At 40.6% G+C, this 23,826-nt stretch overlaps 2 protein-coding genes across 8 annotated transcripts in view; one reads left to right on the top strand and one right to left on the bottom strand.

Annotated features, from left to right (window-relative positions):
* Positions 1 to 227: 227 nt before the first annotated feature.
* LOC109622444 (F-actin-monooxygenase Mical-like) overlaps positions 228 to 23,826 on the bottom strand; it is a 237,276-nt gene continuing 213,677 nt past the window's right edge. For 2 of the 5 annotated variants that reach the window (XM_062844923.1, XM_062844927.1), the window contains 7 exons: positions 16,122 to 16,475; positions 15,976 to 16,008; positions 15,255 to 15,501; positions 15,104 to 15,191; positions 14,736 to 15,040; positions 14,319 to 14,666; positions 228 to 3,466 (listed from right to left, as the gene is read on the bottom strand). In XM_062844923.1, the coding sequence (XP_062700907.1) occupies positions 3,438 to 3,466; positions 14,319 to 14,666; positions 14,736 to 15,040; positions 15,104 to 15,191; positions 15,255 to 15,501; positions 15,976 to 16,008; positions 16,122 to 16,475 (1,404 nt within the window). In that variant the 3' untranslated portion in view covers positions 228 to 3,437. The remainder of the gene's footprint in view (positions 3,467 to 14,318; positions 14,667 to 14,735; positions 15,041 to 15,103; positions 15,192 to 15,254; positions 15,502 to 15,975; positions 16,009 to 16,121; positions 16,476 to 23,826) is intronic. The other 3 variants (XM_062844925.1, XM_062844924.1, XM_062844926.1) reach the window with 3 other exon arrangements.
* LOC134285034 (uncharacterized) lies at positions 16,530 to 23,651 on the top strand. 3 transcript variants are annotated; one of them, XM_062844933.1, is made up of 3 exons: positions 16,530 to 21,093; positions 21,160 to 21,229; positions 21,285 to 23,651. In XM_062844933.1, the coding sequence occupies exon 1, from the start codon at positions 18,969 to 18,971 to the stop codon at positions 20,970 to 20,972; it is 2,004 nt and encodes a 667-aa protein (XP_062700917.1). In that variant the 5' UTR covers positions 16,530 to 18,968; the 3' UTR covers positions 20,973 to 21,093; positions 21,160 to 21,229; positions 21,285 to 23,651. The 3 variants fall into 3 exon arrangements, with proteins under 3 accessions (XP_062700917.1, XP_062700914.1, XP_062700915.1); XM_062844930.1 differs by having other exon boundaries at positions 21,160 to 23,650; XM_062844931.1 differs by having other exon boundaries at positions 16,530 to 21,229; positions 21,285 to 23,650.

Raw genomic sequence — 23,826 nt, 5'->3', positions numbered from 1 at the left:
CACGAGAGTTATACAATATAAATGATTTTATAGATTGATACAGATGCCCATAGCATTGACAAAAAGAGGAAGTTGTTATAACTGTTATAAAACATAACTGGATCCAATCCAGAAGTGTGATACTATATTCTGTTTGTGAGAGTTTATACATAGCTCCTATCCTCAATTGAGCAATGTTTAAAGAATGTTCGAATAGTTTTAGACAAGCAAAAGCTGTGCACACATACTTCAATTCAATCATTTTCAGCTTTTTATTGTTTTTTTTTTCATTTTTGTTATTTTTTATTTCTTTTTCGGTATCTATCCCTTTGTTCAAAATTGATTAAAGCTTCCTTGGTTTTCTGTTTTCTTGTATTAGTTTGTTCGCATTTGTATGTTTCGTTTTTGTTTTTTTTTGTTTCAATTAGCGATAGTGTAGTTTAAATGTTGAAAATTTGTTAGAAAATAATGTGTTCACTGTTCTGTTGTTCTTGTTGCTGTTGTTTGTTCTGTTGGTTAATTTGTTCGTGATCATTTCACGCACGGAATTCGCGCAACTTTAGCTTTTATTTTTTGTTTTTGTTGGTTAACTGGGTAGAGAAAATTAGCAATCTTATGTGTGTTTTCTTTGCGCATAATGCCTAAAAATATAGAATTTCTATTCGGCCGCGTTCGATGCCTTTTTTCGGCTAACTTGAGGTCAAAAAGCCTTATCATGCTTTACAAACAGCAATATAACGCGATCCTAGCAGTACTCCTTTATTCGAAACTATCTACAGCGCTCCTCTGACTTCTTGCGATTGCTATCAATAAAACCTGTCCATCAATCATCCTGCTTCCTGTAACATCTCGAAAATTGCATTCCGTGATAAATTCCTACCGCCCTGTTCTAGATTCTATCGAGAGAAAAACGAAACTCGTATCTTTTTGAGTTTGAGTTAATTTTAGTGTACTCTCAGTACAGTCATTTGGATTAGTAGTTAATTGTCATTTATTATCTTCATCTCTAACGCGATTAGGACCGGCTTCAGTTTTTCCCCATTTGCTTTGCTGCTAAAAATTTCTCTCCCTTGCCGCATCCGCAAGGCGCCCTCTCTAAAAGTTACGTAATACTGCAAAAATGTCACAAGAAAATTATCGTTTCGACGATTCTCTTCTAGCTATAGCGAATTTTGGAACGAAGCTACTATAGCGGAGGCCCCCTTAATCTGACGGTTATAATTTTGTATCGTTTGTTTTTCGGAAAACAGAGTTTATATAGTGATTGCGATGTTTGTTCAACCTATAAAGAAGATCGCTCCTATCAGAGATAAACGGACGTGAAACAAAAGACACAAGTTTAAGAAGTTAAAATATCTTCATGGATCTCGTCATTTTTGGCATGTCCAAGGATGCTTTCCTCTTTGGGAGCCACCATACAACTGGAAGCATTGGCAATGCATTCTTTCAGCAGTAGAACTAAGAGTTTGTCTAGGAAATCGTCAGGTATTTGATGTTTATTTTTTACGAGCTTGCCCTCTAGAAATTGTAAGGATGTTTGTCATTGAAAAAGTTTGGCGAAATTTGAAGCACGATATCAAAAACAGGTTCTTGCGGAAGTACATGATGCATTATCAGAAAAAAAAAAGACAAAATAATTTTCATGAAATTGGTGCATAACTGCTGATCACATTCATGGATGTCTTTTTGAGAGCATCTAAGAAATCTGCGATAAAAAAATCTCGAGGTAAGGAATTACTGATTTATCAGAATAGATACTATCAGAAAGCTTGTTGGAGAAATCGCCAAGATTATTACAAAATAAAAACAGTTAGAACAATAGAAGTTTCTCCATGAAATCTTTCCGAATTACTTATTTCTAAGAATGCCCATAATTTCTGTGGATAGTCTATTCACAGAATCAGCTAGCACATCCGTCAAACATCTTGAGGATATTCCATCGAACATCTAATCAGTTTTTCAACAAACATTTTTCCACGATTTCCTCCAAGCATCCTTTCCTCTTTGAGAGCCACCATACAATTGGGAGTTTTGGCGAGGCATTCAATCAGCATCGTGGGTTTTCCTACCACTTCCTTAAAAAATCTTTTCCTCTTTTAGAGCCACCATACATCTAGTAGTTCTGGCGAAGCATGTCTTCCGCAGTAGTATATAGGATTTATCTGTGAGCTTCCATCTGTGACCACCTAATATTTACGTCAAAAAATTCTGAAGAATCTCATCAATGTTCTTATCAAACACTTACTAACGACTTCCTCCTTCGAACCTTTTAAAAACTCCTCCGTGAGAGCCACCATCAATTTGATAATCGACATGCATCCTTCTTGTTATGCTAAATCTCAAGTGCGATTTGGTTGACAAGCCTCAATAGACAAATCGAGGTTTGTCTACACTCTACGACATCAGTTTTGAATATTACTTCAAATTCTCCGTCCGTTTGTCCCTGATTTTCACTCGAATATTTTTTTTCCTACCTCATCCAATTATGTCTCAAACCTTATTTCAAAATCCACCTGTGTGCGTCCGTCCCTGTGCGGTTCTCATCAAATCTAGTTTAGTTGTGTGGGTGTATTTATAATGCACGTGTCACTGTGTCTCGGTATCTGTGTAAGTGTGCTAACTGATTGTATATTTGTCTATTGAAAGTTATTAAAGAAGAATTAAACTAAAGACTCACTAAAAGGTTAAACTTTACACTGATTCTAAGTCATTGCAACACAGACTGAGTGAAACGAGAAAATAAACGATAAAATAGTTTGCACAACGAAAAAAGGAGAGCGAAATCCTTGAGAAAAGTGTATTTAAGAGCTTTGATGAACACTTTGTACAACACACAAAGAGAAAGAAGGCAAACATACACTGGTAAAAAGAGTAAAGCAACAAAATCCTGTCATGCAAATCTCTACAATTCGGGTCAACAAATAATAATAAACATAGCGCTATAATAGAATCGGCAACACATTTTCCAATAACGACATAATATAAAGAAAATCTGAGGTGACAGTCTAAAAAAACAAACAAAAATCCGATCGTCTTTCATCCTAAAAACAAAACAAAAAATGTGTCTTTGACCTGTGACCCTGGCAGCCTAACTAGCCTTAACTTTCCCTGTCATTTCCGGTGTCTCTGAACCAACTTCGGAACCGAAAGCTTTGGATATCCACCTCGTTCGAAGCCATTTGCTCACAATAGACTATTGCGCATCCTCCCTCCATCACTCCATCACTATTTTATAGTGATGGATCGAATCGCATCTTTGTACACATCGGCGCAAACACAAAATGTCAACTTTTAGCACTTAACACAAACATCTACGCTTCGTCGTCATCGTCACCGTCATCGTGATCTCGTTGGTTTCGGCGCGACACAATCTTCCATCCTCTTCTCGCGAACGCTCCATGGGAGTGAGATACAGTTAAAGGAGAAAAGTGTGCGAAATCCCCTTCCTCTTGCTGTTTTTAGATCACATCGGCTGCTGTGCTTAAATCTGTGAATTAGAACATTACGTGATTAGTGAGGAGGGAATTTATCTGCGGATTAATAAGAATCAAACAACAAACAAACAAATAACAGAAAAAAAGAACAACATAAGAGAGTTTCATTCAACAAATCAAAACTATTTTATTGGGTGCTAACTAGGAGTTACATTACAATAGGTTTCTAGTGCAAAAAAAACATTGTTTAAAACTAGGTCAACTAAAACACAAAATTAAAAAAAAAAAACTACTATGGATTTTGGATAAATGGTGGAATGTACAAACGTGATTAGGTGATGGTGATGTTAAATAACTATATGTAGCTAGGTGACTGGCGTGACGATAAAAAAGCAATAGATTAAGCCTGATAGTAGACTATAGAAGCAATTGCATGGGATGTTGCATGCAACTTGTAGGGACCCTCGATATACACACTACACAGTAATACTCGCGGTCGTCAAAGTATTGCTTCCACCTTTCAATCTTCTCGATTTTGCATGTTGCCGTTTTTCAGCTAGTGCACGAAGACTTATTGCTTCAGACATATTTTTTTTTGTTTATAGGATATACCTTATCAGCTGAATCCTATGAAAATTGGCGGTAGAGATGTGAAATGCAGAAGTATATTTACATAGTTTCGTATACAAAGCTGTAACATTTTGTAGCTTGTCATTCGGAACTACCCAAGCAGCACACACATGTCACAGAAGAGTCACGCAGCGCAGTTTTTCGGTTGCACATGAGCTATAGTGATGTTATTCTAACCCCATGTTAGAATAACTTCACGTTGACTCGTGTGCAACAAAAAAACTACACTGCGTGACTCTTTTGTAACATTTGTTGAGCTGCTTGGGTACCCACAAGTCAAATCACAGTGACGGAGAACCAGCGATTTGAGGTACATACGCAAACCAATTTTAAGTAATGGAGCCAACGTTTAGACACTATGCTACACACCATTTTTTTATGCTTCCAGCACAAAAAGTCAGCAAAAGAAATTGCTGAATTTCAGCAACATTTTTGCTGAATTCCAGCACAACGTTGATGATCAACTGTCAAAATTGATGGATGGTTCAGCAAGTTGAAAAATAATTGCTGATATTCAGTAATTCGTATTGCTGAATGGGATCAGCACAAAAAAAAACTGTAAAATTTGCTAAATACTAGCAAAAAATGGCAATGTAGGGATTTTTTATTGTCTGAACTGATTCACACAAACGTTGGCGTCGATTATCGCCTTCCTCAAAATGATCTCTCTTCGAAATGAATACATTGGGAAGAAAAACCTTGTTCCAGGTTCCAACCAATTCTACCGGGAATACCCAAAGATGTTTTATAATTCTTTACAGAAATATATACAATTTACATATATACACACAGAAATACAGGGGATACTCAAAATAACTGGGACAGGTAATATTTTCACTTTTCAAAAACAGTTCAATTTTCTGAAACTTTTCGAAAAGGGCATCAAATATTCTCAATTTTTGACTGTAAGTTCATAAACTAATTGTGTATCAATGGTCAAAATTTGGAAAAGATCGGGCTATTCTACACGAAGTTATGAAGGTTCTAGAAAAAGGTACAATTACACGATATCCAACTTTGAGCTGTTATATCTCCGGATTCAATTAACCGAATGCAATGAAATTTTGATCATTTATGACTTATATAATGAGCTATCAAAAACTTTTGACTAAACCTAAAATTCTTTACACGAAAGAAAATTATAACGATTAGATCATTTTTCTAATATAACACCAATTTATCCAAAACTTCATCATCGTTTCGAAATTCGAGATAGTAATTATAGTTCATATAAATTCCCTCTAATTGACTTGAATATATTTATGTTTCAAAGGAAAGTAACCAAATAGCCGGCATTAAATTGAAAAAGTAATGGGATGTATATGAAAAAAAAATATAAATTTCCTAAAAAACATAGAATAAATGAAATCGCTATAATTTTTTTTTTTTTGTTTTTATTAGTCATAAATGATCAAAATTTCATTGCATTTAATTCATTGAATCCGGAGATATAACAGCTCAAAGTTGGCTATCGTATAATTGTACCATTTTCTAGAACCTTTATAACTTCGTGTAGAATAGCCCGATCTTTTCCAAATTTTGACCACTCATACACAACTAGTTGATGAACTTACAGTAGAAATTTGAGAATATTTGTTGCCGTTTTCGAAAAGTTACAGCGAGTTGAACATTTTTTGAAAAGTAAAAATTTTACCTGTCCCAGTTATATTGAATATCCCCCGTATATACAAGGGTTCAAATGGGATTCCATCGATGATTCTTCCAGTGAGTTGAATCGAAATTCTTCAAAAGTTCTTTAAGAGATATACTTATAAGAAGGACTACCTTAAAAGATTTTTTTACGAAGAACCTCAAGCAGTTTCTCCAAGAATCTCAAGCAGTTTAACAGCATTGCCTTCAAGGAGTTTTCAAAGAAGCTATTCCACGAGTTTCTCGAAAAAGTTGAATTCTTTGAGGAACGTCAGAAGACTCCCTACAATTACTACCACTGCTTGAGTTTCTCAGAGATGTACACTTCTCTCTGTTTTTTTTCTAATATTTTCTCAATAAGCAATAAAGACTTCATTGACCTTACTATTACAACACGTTGAGAATAGATTGTTGATGTAGTGTACGGTTTGAGTCAAAAGCGACCCAAACGCAAAAGGAGAGTAAAAATCCAAAATTTTCTCTGGAAGTTTTTTTTTTCTTCCTGCATGATTTTCAAGAAAAACTTCTGCAGAAATTCTAGAAAGTATTTTTTTTTAGAAATTGATTCAGAAGTTTAGCCATGAATTACTGTAGAAACTTCCATTCGAGGATTCCTTTCTTCTGGCTCATTAGGAGCTTTTTCAACAATTCGTTCAGGACTTTTTCTAGACTTTATTCCAGGAATTCCTTCAACACTTTTGGCAGGTATTTCTCCGCAAGATTAACAAAAAAAATCATCAAGGAGAATCGCAAGAGAGTTTGTAACAGAAATTTCAGGAAGTTTGCCACAGAAATCACCAGGACTATTCTATCTTAAAATCCGGTGCAAACTATATCTACAGATGAGTGTAATCAGTTTCGTACCTTTTAATTCCGCCCTATGTTGCTTATCCTTTGACAGATACGCGTATTTCGACATCCACTTGTAATATTCCTCAGTGTCAGTTATCCACTCCACAGATTACAAATGGTAGTCGAAATACGCGTATCTGTCAAAGGATAAACAACATAGGGCGGAATTAAAAGGTACGAACCTGATTACACTCATTCGAAGAGGGTATTCTGCTTAGAGGGTTCGAAAAGTCGGTACAAGATATATCTACAGATTCAGCTAGTAATTCCGTTGAAACATCTTTAGGATATTCCATCAATAATGTCATCAATTTTTATTACCAGTTATTTTTATACTACTTACTCTTAGGATTCTTTCCTCATTAAGAGCCACCATCTGGTAGTTCTGGATAAGCATTCCTTCAGCAATAGCATCGGGGATTTCTCTAAACGATCGTCTGGTAGTTGATGTTTTTCTTAAGTTTACCTTCTAGAATTTGCAAGGACTTTTTGATGAAACTATCTCTAAGGCTTATGCAGTTAAAATCTCTTGAAAAAGTTCGGTAAAATATAGATTTTTTAAATATAATTCTGGCGAAAGTCCAACATGGCCTGCAAATTTGTTAGAAAAGTTATCGAAAAATTCCGCCAATAAATACTGGCAGAAACCCAAGTTACATCAATGAAAGAAATCTCACAATAATCTTGAAAGAATCTCCCAGCAAACAAAAATAAAACCCTGGGGAAGTACTTGAGAAAAAAAAAGGAACTTTAGAGAATTTTCCAAAGGAACTTCAAGAGGCATTTCCAAAGAAACTTCAAAAGAAATACCTGATGGAACGCCTAGAGGAATTTTTGAAGGAACTGCTAGAAAATTTCCTGGAAACAGTGCAAACTAAATATATTTCTAAAGGGAAGGAAGTATCTGAAGAACTTATAAGAGGAACTCCTGGAACAATTTCCAAAGGAATTACTAGAGCAATGTTTGAAGCTATTTCCAGAGAGATTTTGGCAAAACTTCTGAAGATGCTCGTCGAACAAATTCCTACAAAATTTTCTCAACGGAACTTCCAGGGATGGAAGCCTTCATCGTAACAATTGCGGGATAAGAAGTACTTTGCTAGGCTTACAGCCAAAGTTCCAACCGTGTGGTATCCGTCTTGGACTCCCATACGCCAAGAAACGTACTAAAGTGAAGGTTCACTGACTTTTTCAAAAACTTGACAAAATTGTAAGTGAGAAATAGTGTGACTCGTAATGTAATTTCTCTTTGAGATTTGTGACATTTTTTAAAATAGTTTCATGTTTGAAATATCATTGGGACTACAGATAGTATGTTGTTTGAAAAACAAGTAAATAAAAACTCCTAAAGATGCTCCAGCAAGAATTCCTGAAGCAGTTTCTGAAAGAGTTCTAGGGAGATTATCCGCAGGAACTTCTTGAGACATATCTGAATGAGCTCCAAGTAGAATAACTGCAGAAACTCTTGGGGATATGCATGCATTATTTACTTAATGAAATTCTGAAGTTAATTCGAGAAGAATTTTTAGATAAACTCTTTAAGGTATAACTCTTTCCTGCAGGTAGGAATCGGTGGAGCAATTTGTGGAAGCATTTCGAGAGGAACAGGCAGAGATGAACCAGCCTAGGGCTGAAAATCTCTTTAATAAAGACAAAAAAAAAATAGCGGAACAGTTGGAGGAAAGCATCTCTTGAAGCAATTTCTGGAGGAACTCCTGCAGAAACACCTGAATTTCCCAATGAAATCTTGGTAAGGAAAGTGCTCTTACTTGAAAGGATGGTATGAGGAGGATTAACACAGAAGGCCAAACCACAAAAGTCTGAAAGCGGTTTAATTATCACGTAAGGCCGAAAGTAATAAAAAACCGTGGATGTTGTTGATACTGCCAGGAACAAGGGTAAGTTTGAGGTGCTTTGACGGGGTACGACTCTCTTTTGATGGTTGGCGTCTGTGGTTTGAAGTGAAACTCACAGTAAGTGTCGTTAGGCATTTCCATCTTGAAATTTTACCATTCTGGTAATGACACAGTTTATGACTATCATGTTATTTTTTAGTATAACTAAGGTCATGTCCATTCATTGTCCATAAACTAAGTACGTAGACTTGAAGGGGAAATCCGAAGTGTACGGTCCATTCAAATTTATATTTTTTGTATTGACTAAAATCTACGGAGATGGGTGGGTCTTAGATGACCAAAATTGAGTCTACGTAGTTTATTGACTGTGTGGTATATGTCTGACAATGAGCATTTCTCATTGTGTTTAGAGGCTTTCCCCTCGTCAATAGACAATAGGCTCCTAAAGTCCTATCAAGATTCTTGTTTTAAACCACAATATATGGTTCAAGAGTTCATATTTACTCATTTTTTTACGTTTTTATTAACAGTAGTTGGAAATATATAATTTATATTTTTTTTCGCCCTTTGTCTCGTCCCTAGCTTATAACACATTCTCTCTCTCTCTTTTTGGCGTAACGTCCTCAATGGGACAAAGCCTGCTTCTCAGCTTTGAGCACTTTCACAGTTATTAACTGAGAGCTTCCTCTGCCAATGACCATTTTGCATGTGTATATCGTGTGGCAGGCACGAAGATACTCTATGCCCAAGGAAGTCAAGGAAATTTCCTTTACGAAAAGATCCTGTACCGACCGGGAATCGAACCCGTCACCCTCAGCATGGTCATGCTGAATACCCGTGCGTTTACCGCCTCGGCTATATGGGCCCATTATAACACATACTTTGAGTGATTTTTTTTTCACCGTGTATGTCAGATAGGAACATTTTTGAAATCCCAGTGCGAAAAATGTCGAGCTCAGTCACACAAGGTTGACCTCAAATGTCAAAGTAGAACTATTTACCATTTTACTTATTTCGAATTTTCTTATTATTCCTTTGTTTTTCAAGTTGGAGTAAAGTACAATTCCGATTAGAATACCATGCTTGATCGTATTATTCAATATAAGCGAGATTTCGTCTTTAATTTTAGGACCCTATTGATAACGCACGCACATTTTTCCACCCGGGGTAACGCTTGTCCCATCGACTGACAGCTGCTGACGAGATCATAGCAGGCCAAGACTCTTCCTTTTTCTTCGGTCAGCGTTCGACCACGTCGGACGCACTGGAATGTGTTGGGTCGGTGCGAGGACCATCAGCCGAATTCTCATATTGGCGTTCCTGCCAGGCTTTATTGTGAATTTTAGCAGTAAATTTCAAACAGGTGAGAATCGCTCAGCCAGGTAAGTGAAAATCTTGGAAAGTGCAGTGTTGTGTGCAAACTGAAAAGTGTGGAAAGTGCGAAAGTTATGATTTTTTTTTCTCTTTCAATAGTTTGGTAAGAATATGTAAAATATGTGTCCCGAGGACCGTCCGGGTGGCCTAGTTTTACCGAAATGCAAAAAAAAACAGGGGACGTGTCTCGAAGGCCGTCGTATTGGTAATGTTCGGTTCTTGGAATCGAAAGACTCGTTTCGAAAGCCGTCAAGGAATAAAAAATAGGGACGCGCCTCGAAGGCCGTCGAGAAATCGAAAAAAAGGACGCGACCCGAAGGCCGTCGAGAAGTCAAATTGAAGGATGTGCCTCGAAGGCCATCGAGAAGGAAAAGAGGGACGTGCCTCGAGGGCCGTCAAGAATGGAAAAGAGGGACGTACCTCGAAGACCATCGCGATGCATCGTATTGGAATGTGTTTAATTTGCGAAGCAAAAAGATGCGCCTTGAAGGCGTGTGGATATTTGAGGAATCGAAACAAGTGTCCTGAAGACCGTTGAATTCAATTGTCCTTCGGCGTCCAAAAAGAAGGACTCATTCCGAGGATCGGCCGGGTGGTCTGATTTTTCTAAAAGCGTGAAAATTTGTCTTTTCCCGGATTCGGTCGAGTTGCGAAACGCGAACCTTTCGATAAGAGTATTAGAGCGAGAATGAGGGACGCGACTTGAAGAAAGTCGTAGTTTGAAGAACCGGAAGTCACGCCTCGAAGATCGTTATGTGTTTATATCGTGCTTGAAGGCCGTTTTTTTGTGTTGACTTCATTTTGGAATAATAAAAATAAGAAAGACCATCAAATTGATTGGTGTTCAGGAAAAATCTGATCAATTGATAGACATTCCTTAAAATTAAAGCCCAATTTGCAAGACCGAGTGATCAAGCTGAAAGCATTTTTGATATTTCCGGAATAAGCTTCTTGCAGTATCGATATACGAGAGAAAAAGAACCAAAGTAATGGTTTTCCTAATAGAATATGGACTGAACGGAACGTTCAGCTATTAGTAAGATACGAATAATTGATTCTATCCCACACTAGATCCCACATTATGGCCTTACGGCTTAGTCATATGTGTTAACTGTAATAGTGTGCAAATCACTATTTTCATTTTTCAACTAAGCACAAAGTTGGATGTATTATAGCCCTGGTAGATTCGTATTTGGTAGGTTGCATATTTGAGAGCTGTACTGCCCTGAGCCGCATATCAGTCCCATTTACAAAAACACCAAGTCGAGAAAACAACGATAAAAGGTTCAAACAATCAATCTTGTGATAAAATGTTCGTATATACTAAATGTTATTTTTTTTTTCGTTGGAATCTCATGAAGGTAAATGGTCTTTAAAACAAGGAAAAATTTAAGTTATGCTATAAATGAAATCCGCTCGTTAACACTGCCCTGCGGTTCTGGATATGGTCCTTTTACATTAGCTTTTTCAATTTGTCTCAGTACGTCCTGAAACCTGAACAAGCTATATCCTGGGAGAATATGGGACTGATATGCGATTCCTTTTCATATTGGACAACTTGATATTTTTTCATATAATTTCTGAACAAATAGAAATAGAAACATAGAAATGAGAACCATTGGTGAAGAAAACTCTGTTCTAGGTCATCCAAGAACTTTCACGAGTAAAGGCCTTACATCTACAAGCATAATCCATGGATTGTATGTGCATTAATCTCTCGGTTCAACACCCTATGAAGCAGAGTTCTGCAGAAGACTAGGTTCCAAAGATGATCTAGGTCATCCAAGAACTTCCGTAAGTAAAACCCTTAAGATCTACAAGCGTAATCAATGGATTGTTGTTACATTACTAATGCGGTGTAACATTCTGCAGGTCCATGGTCTATGTTCTGCAAAGAACAAATTTCCAAGAATGTTCTAGGTCCTCCAAGAACTTTCGCAAGTGAAGGTCGTATGATCTACAGTCCTTTATGTTTGAATCACATGCTGACTTGCATGATTACAATCAATTATGCGAACGACTTTTTTGTCTCTCGTTTACTGCCTCCACTCGCAAAACAGTCCCATATGAATAGGAAAACCAGCAAAGATGGGACTGTTATGCGAGTGGCGGCAGTTTAGCAGTAACGTTCTAATACTGATACCGTGAGGTCACCATTCACCGCTCATGCATGTAAATCGTATGAAATGCAATGTAAATCGTACACGGTAAAAAATCTGCACTCACTTTTAAAAAAAGACACGGACACGTTCAATGCTTCCAGTGAGCTTTTCGCTCTTTGAAGGAAACACGACACTAGACAACGGACTAGCATGCAACGCCCAGTGGCACAGCCGAAAACTTTTCCTGACAGCTGCGGCGGGAATCGAACCCGCGCTCCTCAGCACGATGCGACTAAGAGCTTGGTGACCCTAGCCACACGACCACGGAGCCGCACAATTCGTTGTTGACAATGTTTTGATTTCAAAACTAGAATTATAAAAAAAGTGTTCACCGCATCCAGATTCGATACCAGGACCTTGAGATTCACGATTACCTGTTTTCGCACTACACTACTTCACATCTGTTAGAGAGATGCGTACCGAAGCGAAGCACTTGCTACCACCTGTCATCTATATTTACTTTCATGCCCAAAACAGTCATTACAAAATCAATAGCTTTTCACTTTGGATCGTGCTGCTTTATACAGTAGTGCAAATCGAAGTGATTTTTAGTTTATTTCTCCGGTGGGTTTGTTTTGGATCTGAAATCAACACTGACAGCATTGCGATTTGAAAGGAAAAGCATTTCTGATCATGTTGATTGGGATGTTGAATAGTTAAGGGATTTTTCCCTTACATCGAGCGTGCAGAATTTTTACCGTGTATGAAACTAGCGATGAATGGAGCATGAGCGGTGAATGGCGACCTCACAGGACTAAAGACACGGACAACGTCTTCAGCTTTCGGCTGTACAGACCGTTTTTTAAACTTAACATTAGACAACGGACAACGGAGCATGCACCAGTGGAACCGGGGGAGAAACTATTCTCACGAAAAGTTTCAACGCCCGAAGCGGGAATCGAACCCTCACCCCATAGCATGGTGCGATTATAAAAGCTTGGTGACCCTAACCGCACGGCTACGAGGCTCCACTAAACTGCTCATGGCCATGATCGCATATCAATCCCATATTTGCTGGGTTTCCTATTCATATGGGATAGTTATGCGATCATAAGCAGTCAAATAAGACAAAGGGTAGGCGTGATTGGTTCCCTGTTGACAATCAATTTACTCCCCTATTAAATTGCCGTAGATAAAATGACAGTTCAACCGATATTATGAGACAGTATGATCCCGGTGATGAAATCGAGCATAAAAAACGAGTTCGAGGTTAACAAGGTTCCAGCAACATCGCCGAAATAATTTGGCTTTAAAAGGTTAGACCATTTCTGTAGGAATCTTCATAGGAATCGCTGCAACATTTTCGAAAAAAAAAAAAATACCCTCAGCGTACCAATAACCGCTCACGAGCTTAGAAATGAAGTTTACTTGCAAAAACACGTTTATTAAAAATATGTGTGTCGAATTACAGTTGCTTGGAGAGGATTGCACATATTTATGTCAATAAAAATCCGATTCATGACGGTGAGCGGCTATTGGAATACGAGCGGCTACTGGTACATTGACGGTAGGTACCTGGAATAATCCGTGCAGCGATTGCTGAAGGAATCCGTGATGATTTTTTTAAGAATAACTTTTTAAGAAAGCTTTTGATTAACTTTTGAATGATTTCCAGACATTGTATGGATAGACTTGGATGTCGACGAAGAAGAAAGTCTGCCATTAATACCTGATGATAAATCCGCCAAGCGTATACTATTAATTCACTAAAGATTACGTCATAAATTTCCACCAAGATTATAACAAGAACATATGTACCAATGATCTAGTTAGAAATCTAATTTTAGTTATCCCTCGAGCAGTCGCGTCTTTGACTACCTGCAGCGACGCCGCGCTCACGCTGTGTACCACAAGCGTGCATTTTTATGGTGCGTGTACTCAGTATACGACGCGACCGCTCCCCGGTTATTTGTGTCTATAGTTTGATGAAATTTAACACGGCAAAAAGCAGTTGTCCTCAAATGTTCCATTTATACCGATACATACAACTAATTTCGTTTCCCGGTTGTGTATATACAAATCCGAAGATGGTGTTGTATAATTTGAGATCACTATAAATTGCATTAGTGTTACCTTAGTTCAACTGTTACAGGAAATATAAATTCAAAACCGCATGCAAAAAATAAAAGAATAAAACACTAATTGAAAATACATAACAAAGTGCAAGTGCAAATAAAAAAAATAGAGGTGATATGTAAAATGTAAACTGAATTGATACTAATCGTAAAAACTCAAAAATAACTCATAATAATACAAACTAGCTAACAAACCAAGCAACACTGAACCGAAAACAGCCAACTTAGAACAACGTCCGGCTCTAGAACCAGCTTTCGGTCCATTGCTGTCAGCTTTAAAACAACTAAGAAATCCGTTAATACTACCAGTGTCTACGGTCACACATGTGTTACCACCATCATCACCACCATCGTTAACAAGATCATTCGCATCATCATCATCAACAACATCATTAACATCATCACCACCATTATCATCATCATCATCTTCATCACCATCAGTGCTTACATCGGAATCTTTCGTCATCCGCGTGGACGGGGACGGAACCATGGCAACGGCGGAATGGGGCACTCCGACGGCAGCCGCGGCCGCAGCCGCTGCCGCCGCCGCAGCATCCAGCGAAGGTCTTAGCGCTTGCCGTTTGGCCACGATTTCCAACATTTCGTTCAGGATGGCACCCTCGGCCGCGACGTCCGACGAGTTTTTGTCGAGCTCTACGGAAAACAACTGTTTTAGAATCGCCCCCTTGAGGAGATTGGATTTGGCCCCGGAATGATGCTTACTGCTGCAGGACAGTCGCATGTTCAGTTCCTCCTTGAGCTGGGCGTGCCGGTGCTCGAGCTGCAGCTCCTGCTGCCGTATGCTCAGCTCCTCGTCGCGCACCTTGAGCCGGGTGATGTTCCGCATGATCTCCAGCCACTCCTTGACCAGACCCTCGTCGTTGGCACCGAGGTTTTCGATGTTCTTTTCGAGGGATTCGCTTTCGCCGCGGAGTTCTTTCTCGATCTCGACTCCGCGCGTCTCCAGGTCCTTGATCTTGACCTCGATCTCCTCCTGCTCTCGTTGTATCTCTTGAGCAATTCTCAGTCTGTGGGGAAAGATGGTCAAATAAGGTCGATTTGAAAATGAAAGAAGTTGATGAAAGACGAACCTTTTCAATTCAGCTTGACGCGATGCCTTCGTCATTGCACGTAGTTTTTTCAGTTCATTCTTTGGCTCGTTTGTGGTGCAACTTTCGTCTGTTGAGATAAATTGGTGTTGTTAGATTGATAGGAAATGAACGTATGAAGGAGAAAACTTACCATCCGATCGCTGATAGTTGAGTGGCAGTGGGGGAATCGGCGGTGGCTCAAGCTCTTCGGCTTCCTTGCGGCCGATCGGAGTGAACCGGTTGCCGGAGGCCACCGCAGCGTTGACCGACGAGGACGGCGATCCCGTTGTGACGGAGCTGGTCGTCGTTGTGTCACGACCCGACGGACTAGTACTGGATGGGGGTTGTTTTAGGTAATCCTCGGAGGCGCACCGTTCGTATGGGGAACCTTCCTTGGTCTGGGGAGCAGAATGACGAAATGGTATTTGGAAGGTTAGTCAGATTTACAGAGAAATGACAACAGTTGAACTGAGTTAATAAATTGTGCTGTTTAAGCAAAAACATGTGTTTATAAATGTTAGATGAGTAAATTTTGAACAGATATTATACCACTAAAGAAAATGTCGTTTCTAAGCTCTAGGCCAATGGTTTTCTACCGAGGAAAGCTCACTCAACATGCTTAACTTAAAATTAACGTAACTTTCGTTCATTGCATTAAGCTTTTGCTTCAACTTCAAAAGTATCGTTTTAAAAAGATTGATAACCACTGCTCCTTACGACTAATTATCAAAGATACATTAACAACAGAAATTATTTACAAAAAAAAAAGAAACAATTGAAACAAATAAAATATTAACGCTGACAGAAAATAGTTAAGCAAAACTCAAAGGCCAATCAGAAAGTCAAACAAATAGCAAATTTTTGATCCTTACACCAAACCCAATATTCCTCACATCGAAACACGACTGAAAGAGGAATCAAAAGAAAAGCGGTTATTGAAATCATCTTCCACCGAAGAACATCAATGATATCGAGCACACATATCGAATTGATCCGCACTCATCCCGTCCGTATTCACCTTCGACTTATCCTTCAGCTTCGGCGAGATTTTAAACCTCAAAAATCCTCCACCCGTCGAGCTGGATCCGGTCCGTGTCGTTGAACTACTGCTGCCGGTCGGGGCCGCTGAACCCGTTGTCGTCGCGGCCGCCACCGCCACCGCACTAGCATCTCCCGCTCCCTCGGCCTTTTTGTTCTCTTTTGTGGGCGAAGAACCGTTACTGGCGCTGCCGCTGTTTTCCTTCTTTCGACTAATGAAAAAGTCCGAAACTTTTTCGATGAGGCTTTTCCGCCGTTCGCGGTCTTTGCATTTGCTTCGCAGTCGAAGTCGCACCTCGTCGCCGCCGCTGGCGGCACCGTTGGCGTTCGTCAGCTGGAAGTGTAAGAAAGGGGTTATTCAGTTAGTGTTTTTTATTAAGAATTAAAAACTGAGAACTTGGACAAACATTGAAACATACTTTGAAATGTTTTATTAAGATTTTCTTTAATTTCTAACATCTTCCGATCAGTTTCTACTTCACCGCAGCTTATGAGAAGAGCAATAACTCTTACTTCTCAAGAGCGATCCCGAAGTGGGTGAGATCAATTTGAACGTGATTCAAGGACCGTGATGGAAACTTGCTGACGGATAAAACAATGGTGGCTCCAAGGAGGAATTGTTGAATGATGAGAATGAAAGAGCGACAGACAGAATTCAAATCGACGGGTGACGGACAGGCTGTGAAATCTCCAACGCCAGACGAGATCAAGACAGTCATTAGAGGGCTGAAGAACAATAAGCTGGGAAGAAGGAACTCCCGGCAGAGCTTCCCAATCACGGAAGTGAGCAGCTGTATCAACTTTTACACCGTATTCTATTCAAGATATGAAAAGATGATTAACTGCCTGCTAGTTGATTGAATGGCCTCATTTGGCCTCTATACAAGAAAGAGCATACCAACGGAGCACTCATCTGGAAAACTTTCGCGTTGTGCCAAACGAACAACCCAACTAACATTTTCAGCGCTATAAGCTTCAATCATTTGCTTTATGTTGTGTAACAATCGAGTTGAAGCGGTTAACGCTGAATAAAAAGGAAGCTTGTCAAATACAATCCATAAGCTAATACACGGCTGCAAAACAAGCACCGTACAGATACTAAACTCTGTTTTCAGCAATCACTCACTTGTTACTGAGGTTGCCTTTACTGCACTCTATTCCAACTCCGGAAGATGTGAAAACTCGAACAAATCGAATAGGAGTCCTCAGTAACAAAACAGCTGCTACTATACAGTACAATTCGTAATACTGACAAATCCACAAACCAGCAGCGCTTTGAAGGCCGTTTTGCGATATTATTACAGCTAGACGCTGTAATATAGAAACTGTTGATGTACCAACACGGCTTTTCGGATGTAAACAATATTAACAAAACAAACTTTAAGCCGAATATATAGCTACTACACAAATACTTTACAGCTATCCTTCTCTGTGCTGTGAATTTATTTGGGTTGTTTTTATTGCACTTTAATCCAACTCCGGAAGATTTACCGGAGGATGTGCAAATTGAATAAGAGTCCCAATCAATAAACCAGCTGTCTTCATAAGGTACGTTTTGTAATGTTGCCAAATACACAAAACAGCAGCGCATCGTAGCTGGTTGAAGAACATCCTTTCAGCTAGAAGCTGCGATGAAGAACCTGTTGGCGCAACCACCCAGCTTGTTCAATGTAAACATTGATGCGTTTGACGCTGCACAATTATAAAGCCTTGTCGGTTTCTTGTGGCACAATTATAAAGCCTTGTCTGGAGTAAAACAAAACGGGCTGTTTTCTATGCTATTTATATATAGCAGTGTGGCAGCGAGGACATCATCGGGACCAGTGGATACGGAGATCGGGAGTTCGATTCTTAGTAGCTGCAAGTACTTTAATTATTCAATTTTAAAAGCGATAATTCCGGTTCCACATGTATTGCGCCATGGAATTCATAACCTTAATATATTTAATCGATTTATTTAGGGATGCCGTATAACTATTATTTAACAACTGTGAAAAGGCTGAAAAAGCGCCTTCTCAAGATGTTATTCAGTTAGTGGTTACATAGGAGCTGAGAAAAAAGCTATGACTTGGTGGCATAGAAGATGCTCGCACAGCATAGACATGTGGATTAAGTTCGCCTGATTCATTGGTATAGGGCTCGCATAGAAGCTTCCGTTCATATGTACAACAGAGTAACTCAGCATCAAGCCATATTGAGGGCGCTTTGTTGACGTTAACATTCACAAAAAATGTTAGTTGGGAATAATTCGATCAACGGAGTGGAGCTCATCGGAGTTAAATGCCTGTGAGGACACTTGTTGATTTCGGAGTGCATCCAGATTCGCTTGGTCTTGTCGGCGGTTTCGGAGGATTTGGAGGGTTAACGTAAACACCATACAACAATACGGCGAAGTTTGGAAAAGCTGGAGCACCTGGAGAAAAACTCTTCAGCGAACGTATTCTGGACGGATGTCATGGCGGCTACTGGAGCTTTACGGATTTCTTTGACGAATCCTGGGGGTTCGGCAGGCCATTGTTCTGGAGATTGCTCCAGCCACGTCAGGCCAGGCCACCATCTTTCTTTGGCGAGTAGATCGGATTGGTCCAGTCCTCGAACGTTTTCCATTGTCCGGGGGATGATCGAAACCACTGGATAACCTAGCTACTTTATCGGCGCTGCAGTCTTGGGGAATCAAAACGACTGTTTTAGATTTGTCCCGACGTTTCGACTCTGTTTCGAGTCTTCTTCAAAGGGAAACTGTAATGGGATCTTTATTACACGGTTCCTCAAACGAAACCCCGACATCTGTATTCTATCCGCAGATAAGGGTAACAGAACGGTTGTCATGTACCGAGAAGAGTACAACCAAAAGATGAGAGCGTTGATCAACGACGATGACACATACGTGGAAGTAAAAAGAGATCCGACCCCAAGTATCCAGTCGAAGAACAACAGCATCGTAAGAAGAATGAAAGATCTCCAACTGGTCGACAACTACACCGCACGCGAACTCAGCAGATACGATTCCGTCTGCCCAAGGATCTACGGGCAACCAAAAGCCCACAAACAGGACCTACCACTCAGGCCTGTAATCCCCAACATAACAGCTCCAACCTACATGTTGTCAAAGTTCGTTGCTCGCGTACTGCAAGAATCTCTCGTTAGCAAGTATAACACCGCCAGCTCCTTCACGTTTTGCCAAGAAATCCAACAAATCAAGCTACCAGAAGGATACGTCATCGTGTCGCTAGATGTGGTGTCACTTTTCACAAATGTCCCCAGAGAATTAGTCCGCAAAAGTATAATCGATAGGTGGTCCGAGATTAACACCAAAATCAATCTGGACCTGTTCATCGAAATAGTTGACCTGTGTATGGACTCAAGCTATTTTAGGTTCGAAGGGAAATACTTCAAACAAATTTTCGGTACAGCTATGGGAAGTCCGTTGTCACCCATCCTAGCCGATATTGCATTGGACTCGGTAATCGACAGAGCAACATCCACCCTTCCCTTCCAAATCCCCGTCCTAAAAAAGTATGTCGATGATATATTCATAGCTATCCCCAAAGATGCTATAGAATTGGTCCTGAAGGAGTTCAATCGACACGAAGCAAGGTTGCAGTTTACTGTAGAAACAGAAGTGGAAGGAAGATTGCCTTATCTCGATATGACCGTCATCAGAAGTGACGATCAATCCCTACAAACTGAGTGGTATACAAAACCAATTGCTTCAGGAAGAATGCTCAATTGGCACTCCTTCCACTTAACAAAGTACAAGGTCAACGTCGGGAAGAACTTCATCCATCGCGTCTGTACTCTCTCCACTGCAACGAACACAACCGCCAAAAAGGAAATCATCTTTAAACACCTGACCAACAACGACTTCCCCAGGACACTGATCAACAGACTCTTCCACCGTTACATCACTCAAACCAAACCGAATCAGCCACCACGACAATCAGCAACAATTACGGAAATACCAACCACATCAATGGATCAACCTGCTAACACCGCTCACCGTCCATCTGAAGCAATATCCAGCCCATCCATTCAAATAGATTCACCGCAAACCAACCAACCGGTAACGCATCCATCAGTCCAATCTTCAGAATCAGCATCCTCCTCAAAAGCAATCGTCCAAACAACACCAGCTCGCACACCACCTCTAGCAGGAGATCATCAGCACATGACCAACCCGATGATGGCCAATCCACCAGATGCAGCGTCCACAGAAGAGCCCGATCTATCAATAGAACAACAATTAGAAACAGCCAACAGCCAACAACAACCAATTTTCAGGTCCATTCCGTACGTAACCGGTCTCTCTGAACGAATCATAGGTATCCTAAGCAAAGATTATAAAAACATCACCATAGCCTGTAAACAAACCAACACCATTGATAAATTTCACACACAAGTAAAAGACCCAATCAACAAGTTAGATCTAAGCAAAATAATCTACAAAATACCATGCAATGATTGCCAGCAGTGTTACATTGGTATGACTCAAAACAAATTAAAAACAAGATTGTACGGACACAAAACACATATAAACAAACTTAACAGGTTAAAAGAGTTAGGGCACACCAATATAGACACAGAGATGATAACACTAGGAGAAAAAACAGCGCTCATCAAACACTGCATCGACAACGATCATAGTTTCAACCTGGATCGTACTACAGTGATTGATAGTAGTAGAAACACAAACACATTGACATTTCTTGAAATGTGTCATATAGTTAACACACCCAACACTGTTAACCACCGCACTGACATTGACGGATTGAACACAACGTACGCAGCCATTCTCAAAACTATAGGTGAAACATTTCAATCCCAAACATAGCTAATGCATCCACCATCTTTGAACAAACCGTTACCGCGTTCACAAGTGCAGTGCAGTGCAGTACAGTGAAAATCAAGTGAAATCGCCCAAAAACTAAGCTACGGTTCACTTGACAAGAAATGTAGGTCAAAATCACACCACACGCTGTACCTATAATGCATTTATGTATGAAAAATTAATTTCACAGCCGATGTATAGAAACAAACACGACACCGACAGTCCTATGTCAATTCTAACAAAAAGCGACTAGTCAGAATGTAAGTCAACTAATACTACCCATAATTCATGCCACCAATAAAGATCCCATTACAGTTTCCCTTTGAAGAAGACTCGAAACAGAGTCGAAACGTCGGGACAAATCTAAAACAGTCGTTTTGATTCCCCAAGACTGCAGCGCCGATAAAGTAGCTAGATTACACATATCAGTCGAACTCTCATAAGTACCACTGGATAACTGTAGTGGAATCTGACCAGAAGTAGGCAAGTGGAACGATCTTCAGTGCTGAAGCGACTTTCTGGTACAACTGCGTGGAGAGATGGGTGGCGCACAGCTCCAGTCTGGCTATAGTGTGGCTATAGTGTAGGGGTGAAAGTTTCGATATCGATACTAAAAGTTTGACGCACACTTCATAGGCGGGTAAGGCGCGGACATAGCATCATGTCCCGTTGGCCTTATTGAACGCATCAGCGAATAAGTGGAGCCCGATAGTGACAGCGCCGATGACGGAAGCAAATCGTGGGACTCTGACTTTACGAAGGAGATGTGGGTTTCTTTCCATTCTTGTTGCAGCTTCGGAGATAGCGGTTGATCCCATTCGTAGCGCCCGTTGTTGGGAGTTTTAACGCCCATACTGCCGTTCTAAGCATATCTGTACCATGTTGTTTTTCTACGCATATTGTCCCACTGCTCTAACTTAAGTTCTATCTTAAAGTCAATGTCAAACAGCTGCTTGACGTTATCGAGGAATATTCATTTGTGATGCAAAATGGAAAAACTATCAAATTAACTTCAAATGGCTTTGTTACTGAGAAAAACGCGGCTAGAATGCAAAACAACATGGGACAGATATGCTTAGCAGGGCAGCATAGGCGTTGCATGAACAGTTTTGCCTTGGTAACGGTAGGTCTCACTAGCCCCAGCGGGTCAAATACGTAGGACATAACCTTGCGCTTGGTGAGAACGGGAGCTGAAAGGGGTAACTGGACCTTCAATAGGAATACGTCACTTTCCGGTTTCCAAAAATCCAAGCGTGCTAACGGACTGCGGTTCCCAGAGGTCATGCCACAGTTGTATTGATCGATCTTCAGGTGGGATGTCATCGAGGACTTCGACGGAGTTCGAACGCCTCTTCTTCATTGGTAGTCCTGCAGAATCCAGCATAGCAGAAACTTCACGTCTACGGCAAATACGGCGTCGGACAAAAAATCGTCGACGTAAAAATCTTCGAAGACCGGCTCTGCAGCGAAGAGGAACTGGTTGCCATTAACAGTCGCCAATTTTTGGAGAGTTTTCGTGGCGAGATGGGACGGAAACTGTCCGTAAGTAACGTTCTGCAGCTGATACGAGGCTATGGGCTAGAACGCATCACTGCGTTTTTTAATCCGCTGGTCGTCGTCGTAGAGGTAAACTTGCCGGTATATTTTGTCGATGTCGTCATTCAGGGCAATGCGATGAAAGCAAAACCAACGGGAGCAGGTCGTCTTGTACGTCGTCTTGGACGGACCGACGAGAAGTGTGTCGATGAGCGAATGGCATAATATCGGCGTTAATTAGTACCCTTCTTTTTATGGTGGCGCTCGACAGCTTGAATACGGGTTGGCGCGGAAGGTAGCAGTGCGGAATAATGTTGCCTACCGGTTTATCGAGCCACTTCAAATGCCCAAGGCGCTCCTATTCCTCTATAAACTGGTGATAGGCGGATTACACGTTGGAGTCGCGTTCAAGGCGGCGCTCTAGACCGAGGAAACAGCGTTCGAAAATAGATTCAGAAACTCCCAACACGATCTCCGGGTTGTCTGTTCTGGCGTTGGGTCTCTGGACGTGGTTGCAGCATAGAACTCCTCGCATGCCTTCTCGGTCGTGGAGTGAACGGATTGTGTGGGAATTGTTAGAGAGTGGAATCTAGCAGAGCATCAGTGCTAGAGAGCTGACAGGCTACCGAATCTTTGGAATCTTGGGTGGTTGAACCACACAAAGTCCAATCGAAGCGCGTTTCGATAAGGTACGGTAGCCCACGTCCTAGAGAAAGCTTCTTGCTACTGTGCAGGTCCCAGTAGACTTCACCACCGATGACGAGATCAATCATGTTCGGAACATGAAACTCCGGATCGGCTAACTAGACCTTCGGAAGCTCCCAAGACAAAAGCTTGACGTAGATGGTGGACAAGTTGGTAGTCGGGTGGTCGATGACTAGAAAACGGAGCTGGGTAGAAAACGACCCAGTTCGGAAGCGAACGGTGGCGCTCACTGCTCGCTTCAACTTACAATGGGACTGGCGATTCCGGCAACGGACACTCCGGCTCGGGTTGAGAAATATCATGCAGACTAGCCAGCTCCGACGACATGAACTTTGACATCGACCCGGAATACAACAAAGCTATAGCTTCAAAGGACTTGCCGTGACCATCGACCAAGGAGAATACATTTTACTAAGGTGGCGCAGATAAACATTGCAAACCACTGGTTGTCTCTTCCACTCTTCTGGTGTTCTTATGCAACTAAAATAGTGACGTCACTATTTCAGTTCCATAAGAACACCAGAAGAATGGAAGAGACAACCAGTGGTTTGCAATGTTTATCTGCGCCACCTTAGTAAAATGTATTCTCCTTGACCATCGACGACGTGAGAGACAA

This window comes from Aedes albopictus, chromosome 1 (assembly GCF_035046485.1).
Source record: "Aedes albopictus strain Foshan chromosome 1, AalbF5, whole genome shotgun sequence".
In the NCBI taxonomy this organism is placed as follows: domain Eukaryota; kingdom Metazoa; phylum Arthropoda; class Insecta; order Diptera; family Culicidae; genus Aedes; species Aedes albopictus.
The sequence above is the reverse complement of the archived record's forward strand: the minus strand, read 5'-3'. Positions and strand labels throughout refer to the sequence as shown.

Coding starts and splice junctions, on each gene's coding strand:
- LOC134285034 (XM_062844933.1), top strand. CDS start 18,969: ATGTACCGAGAAGAGTACAACCAAAAGATGAGAGCGTTGATCAACGAC.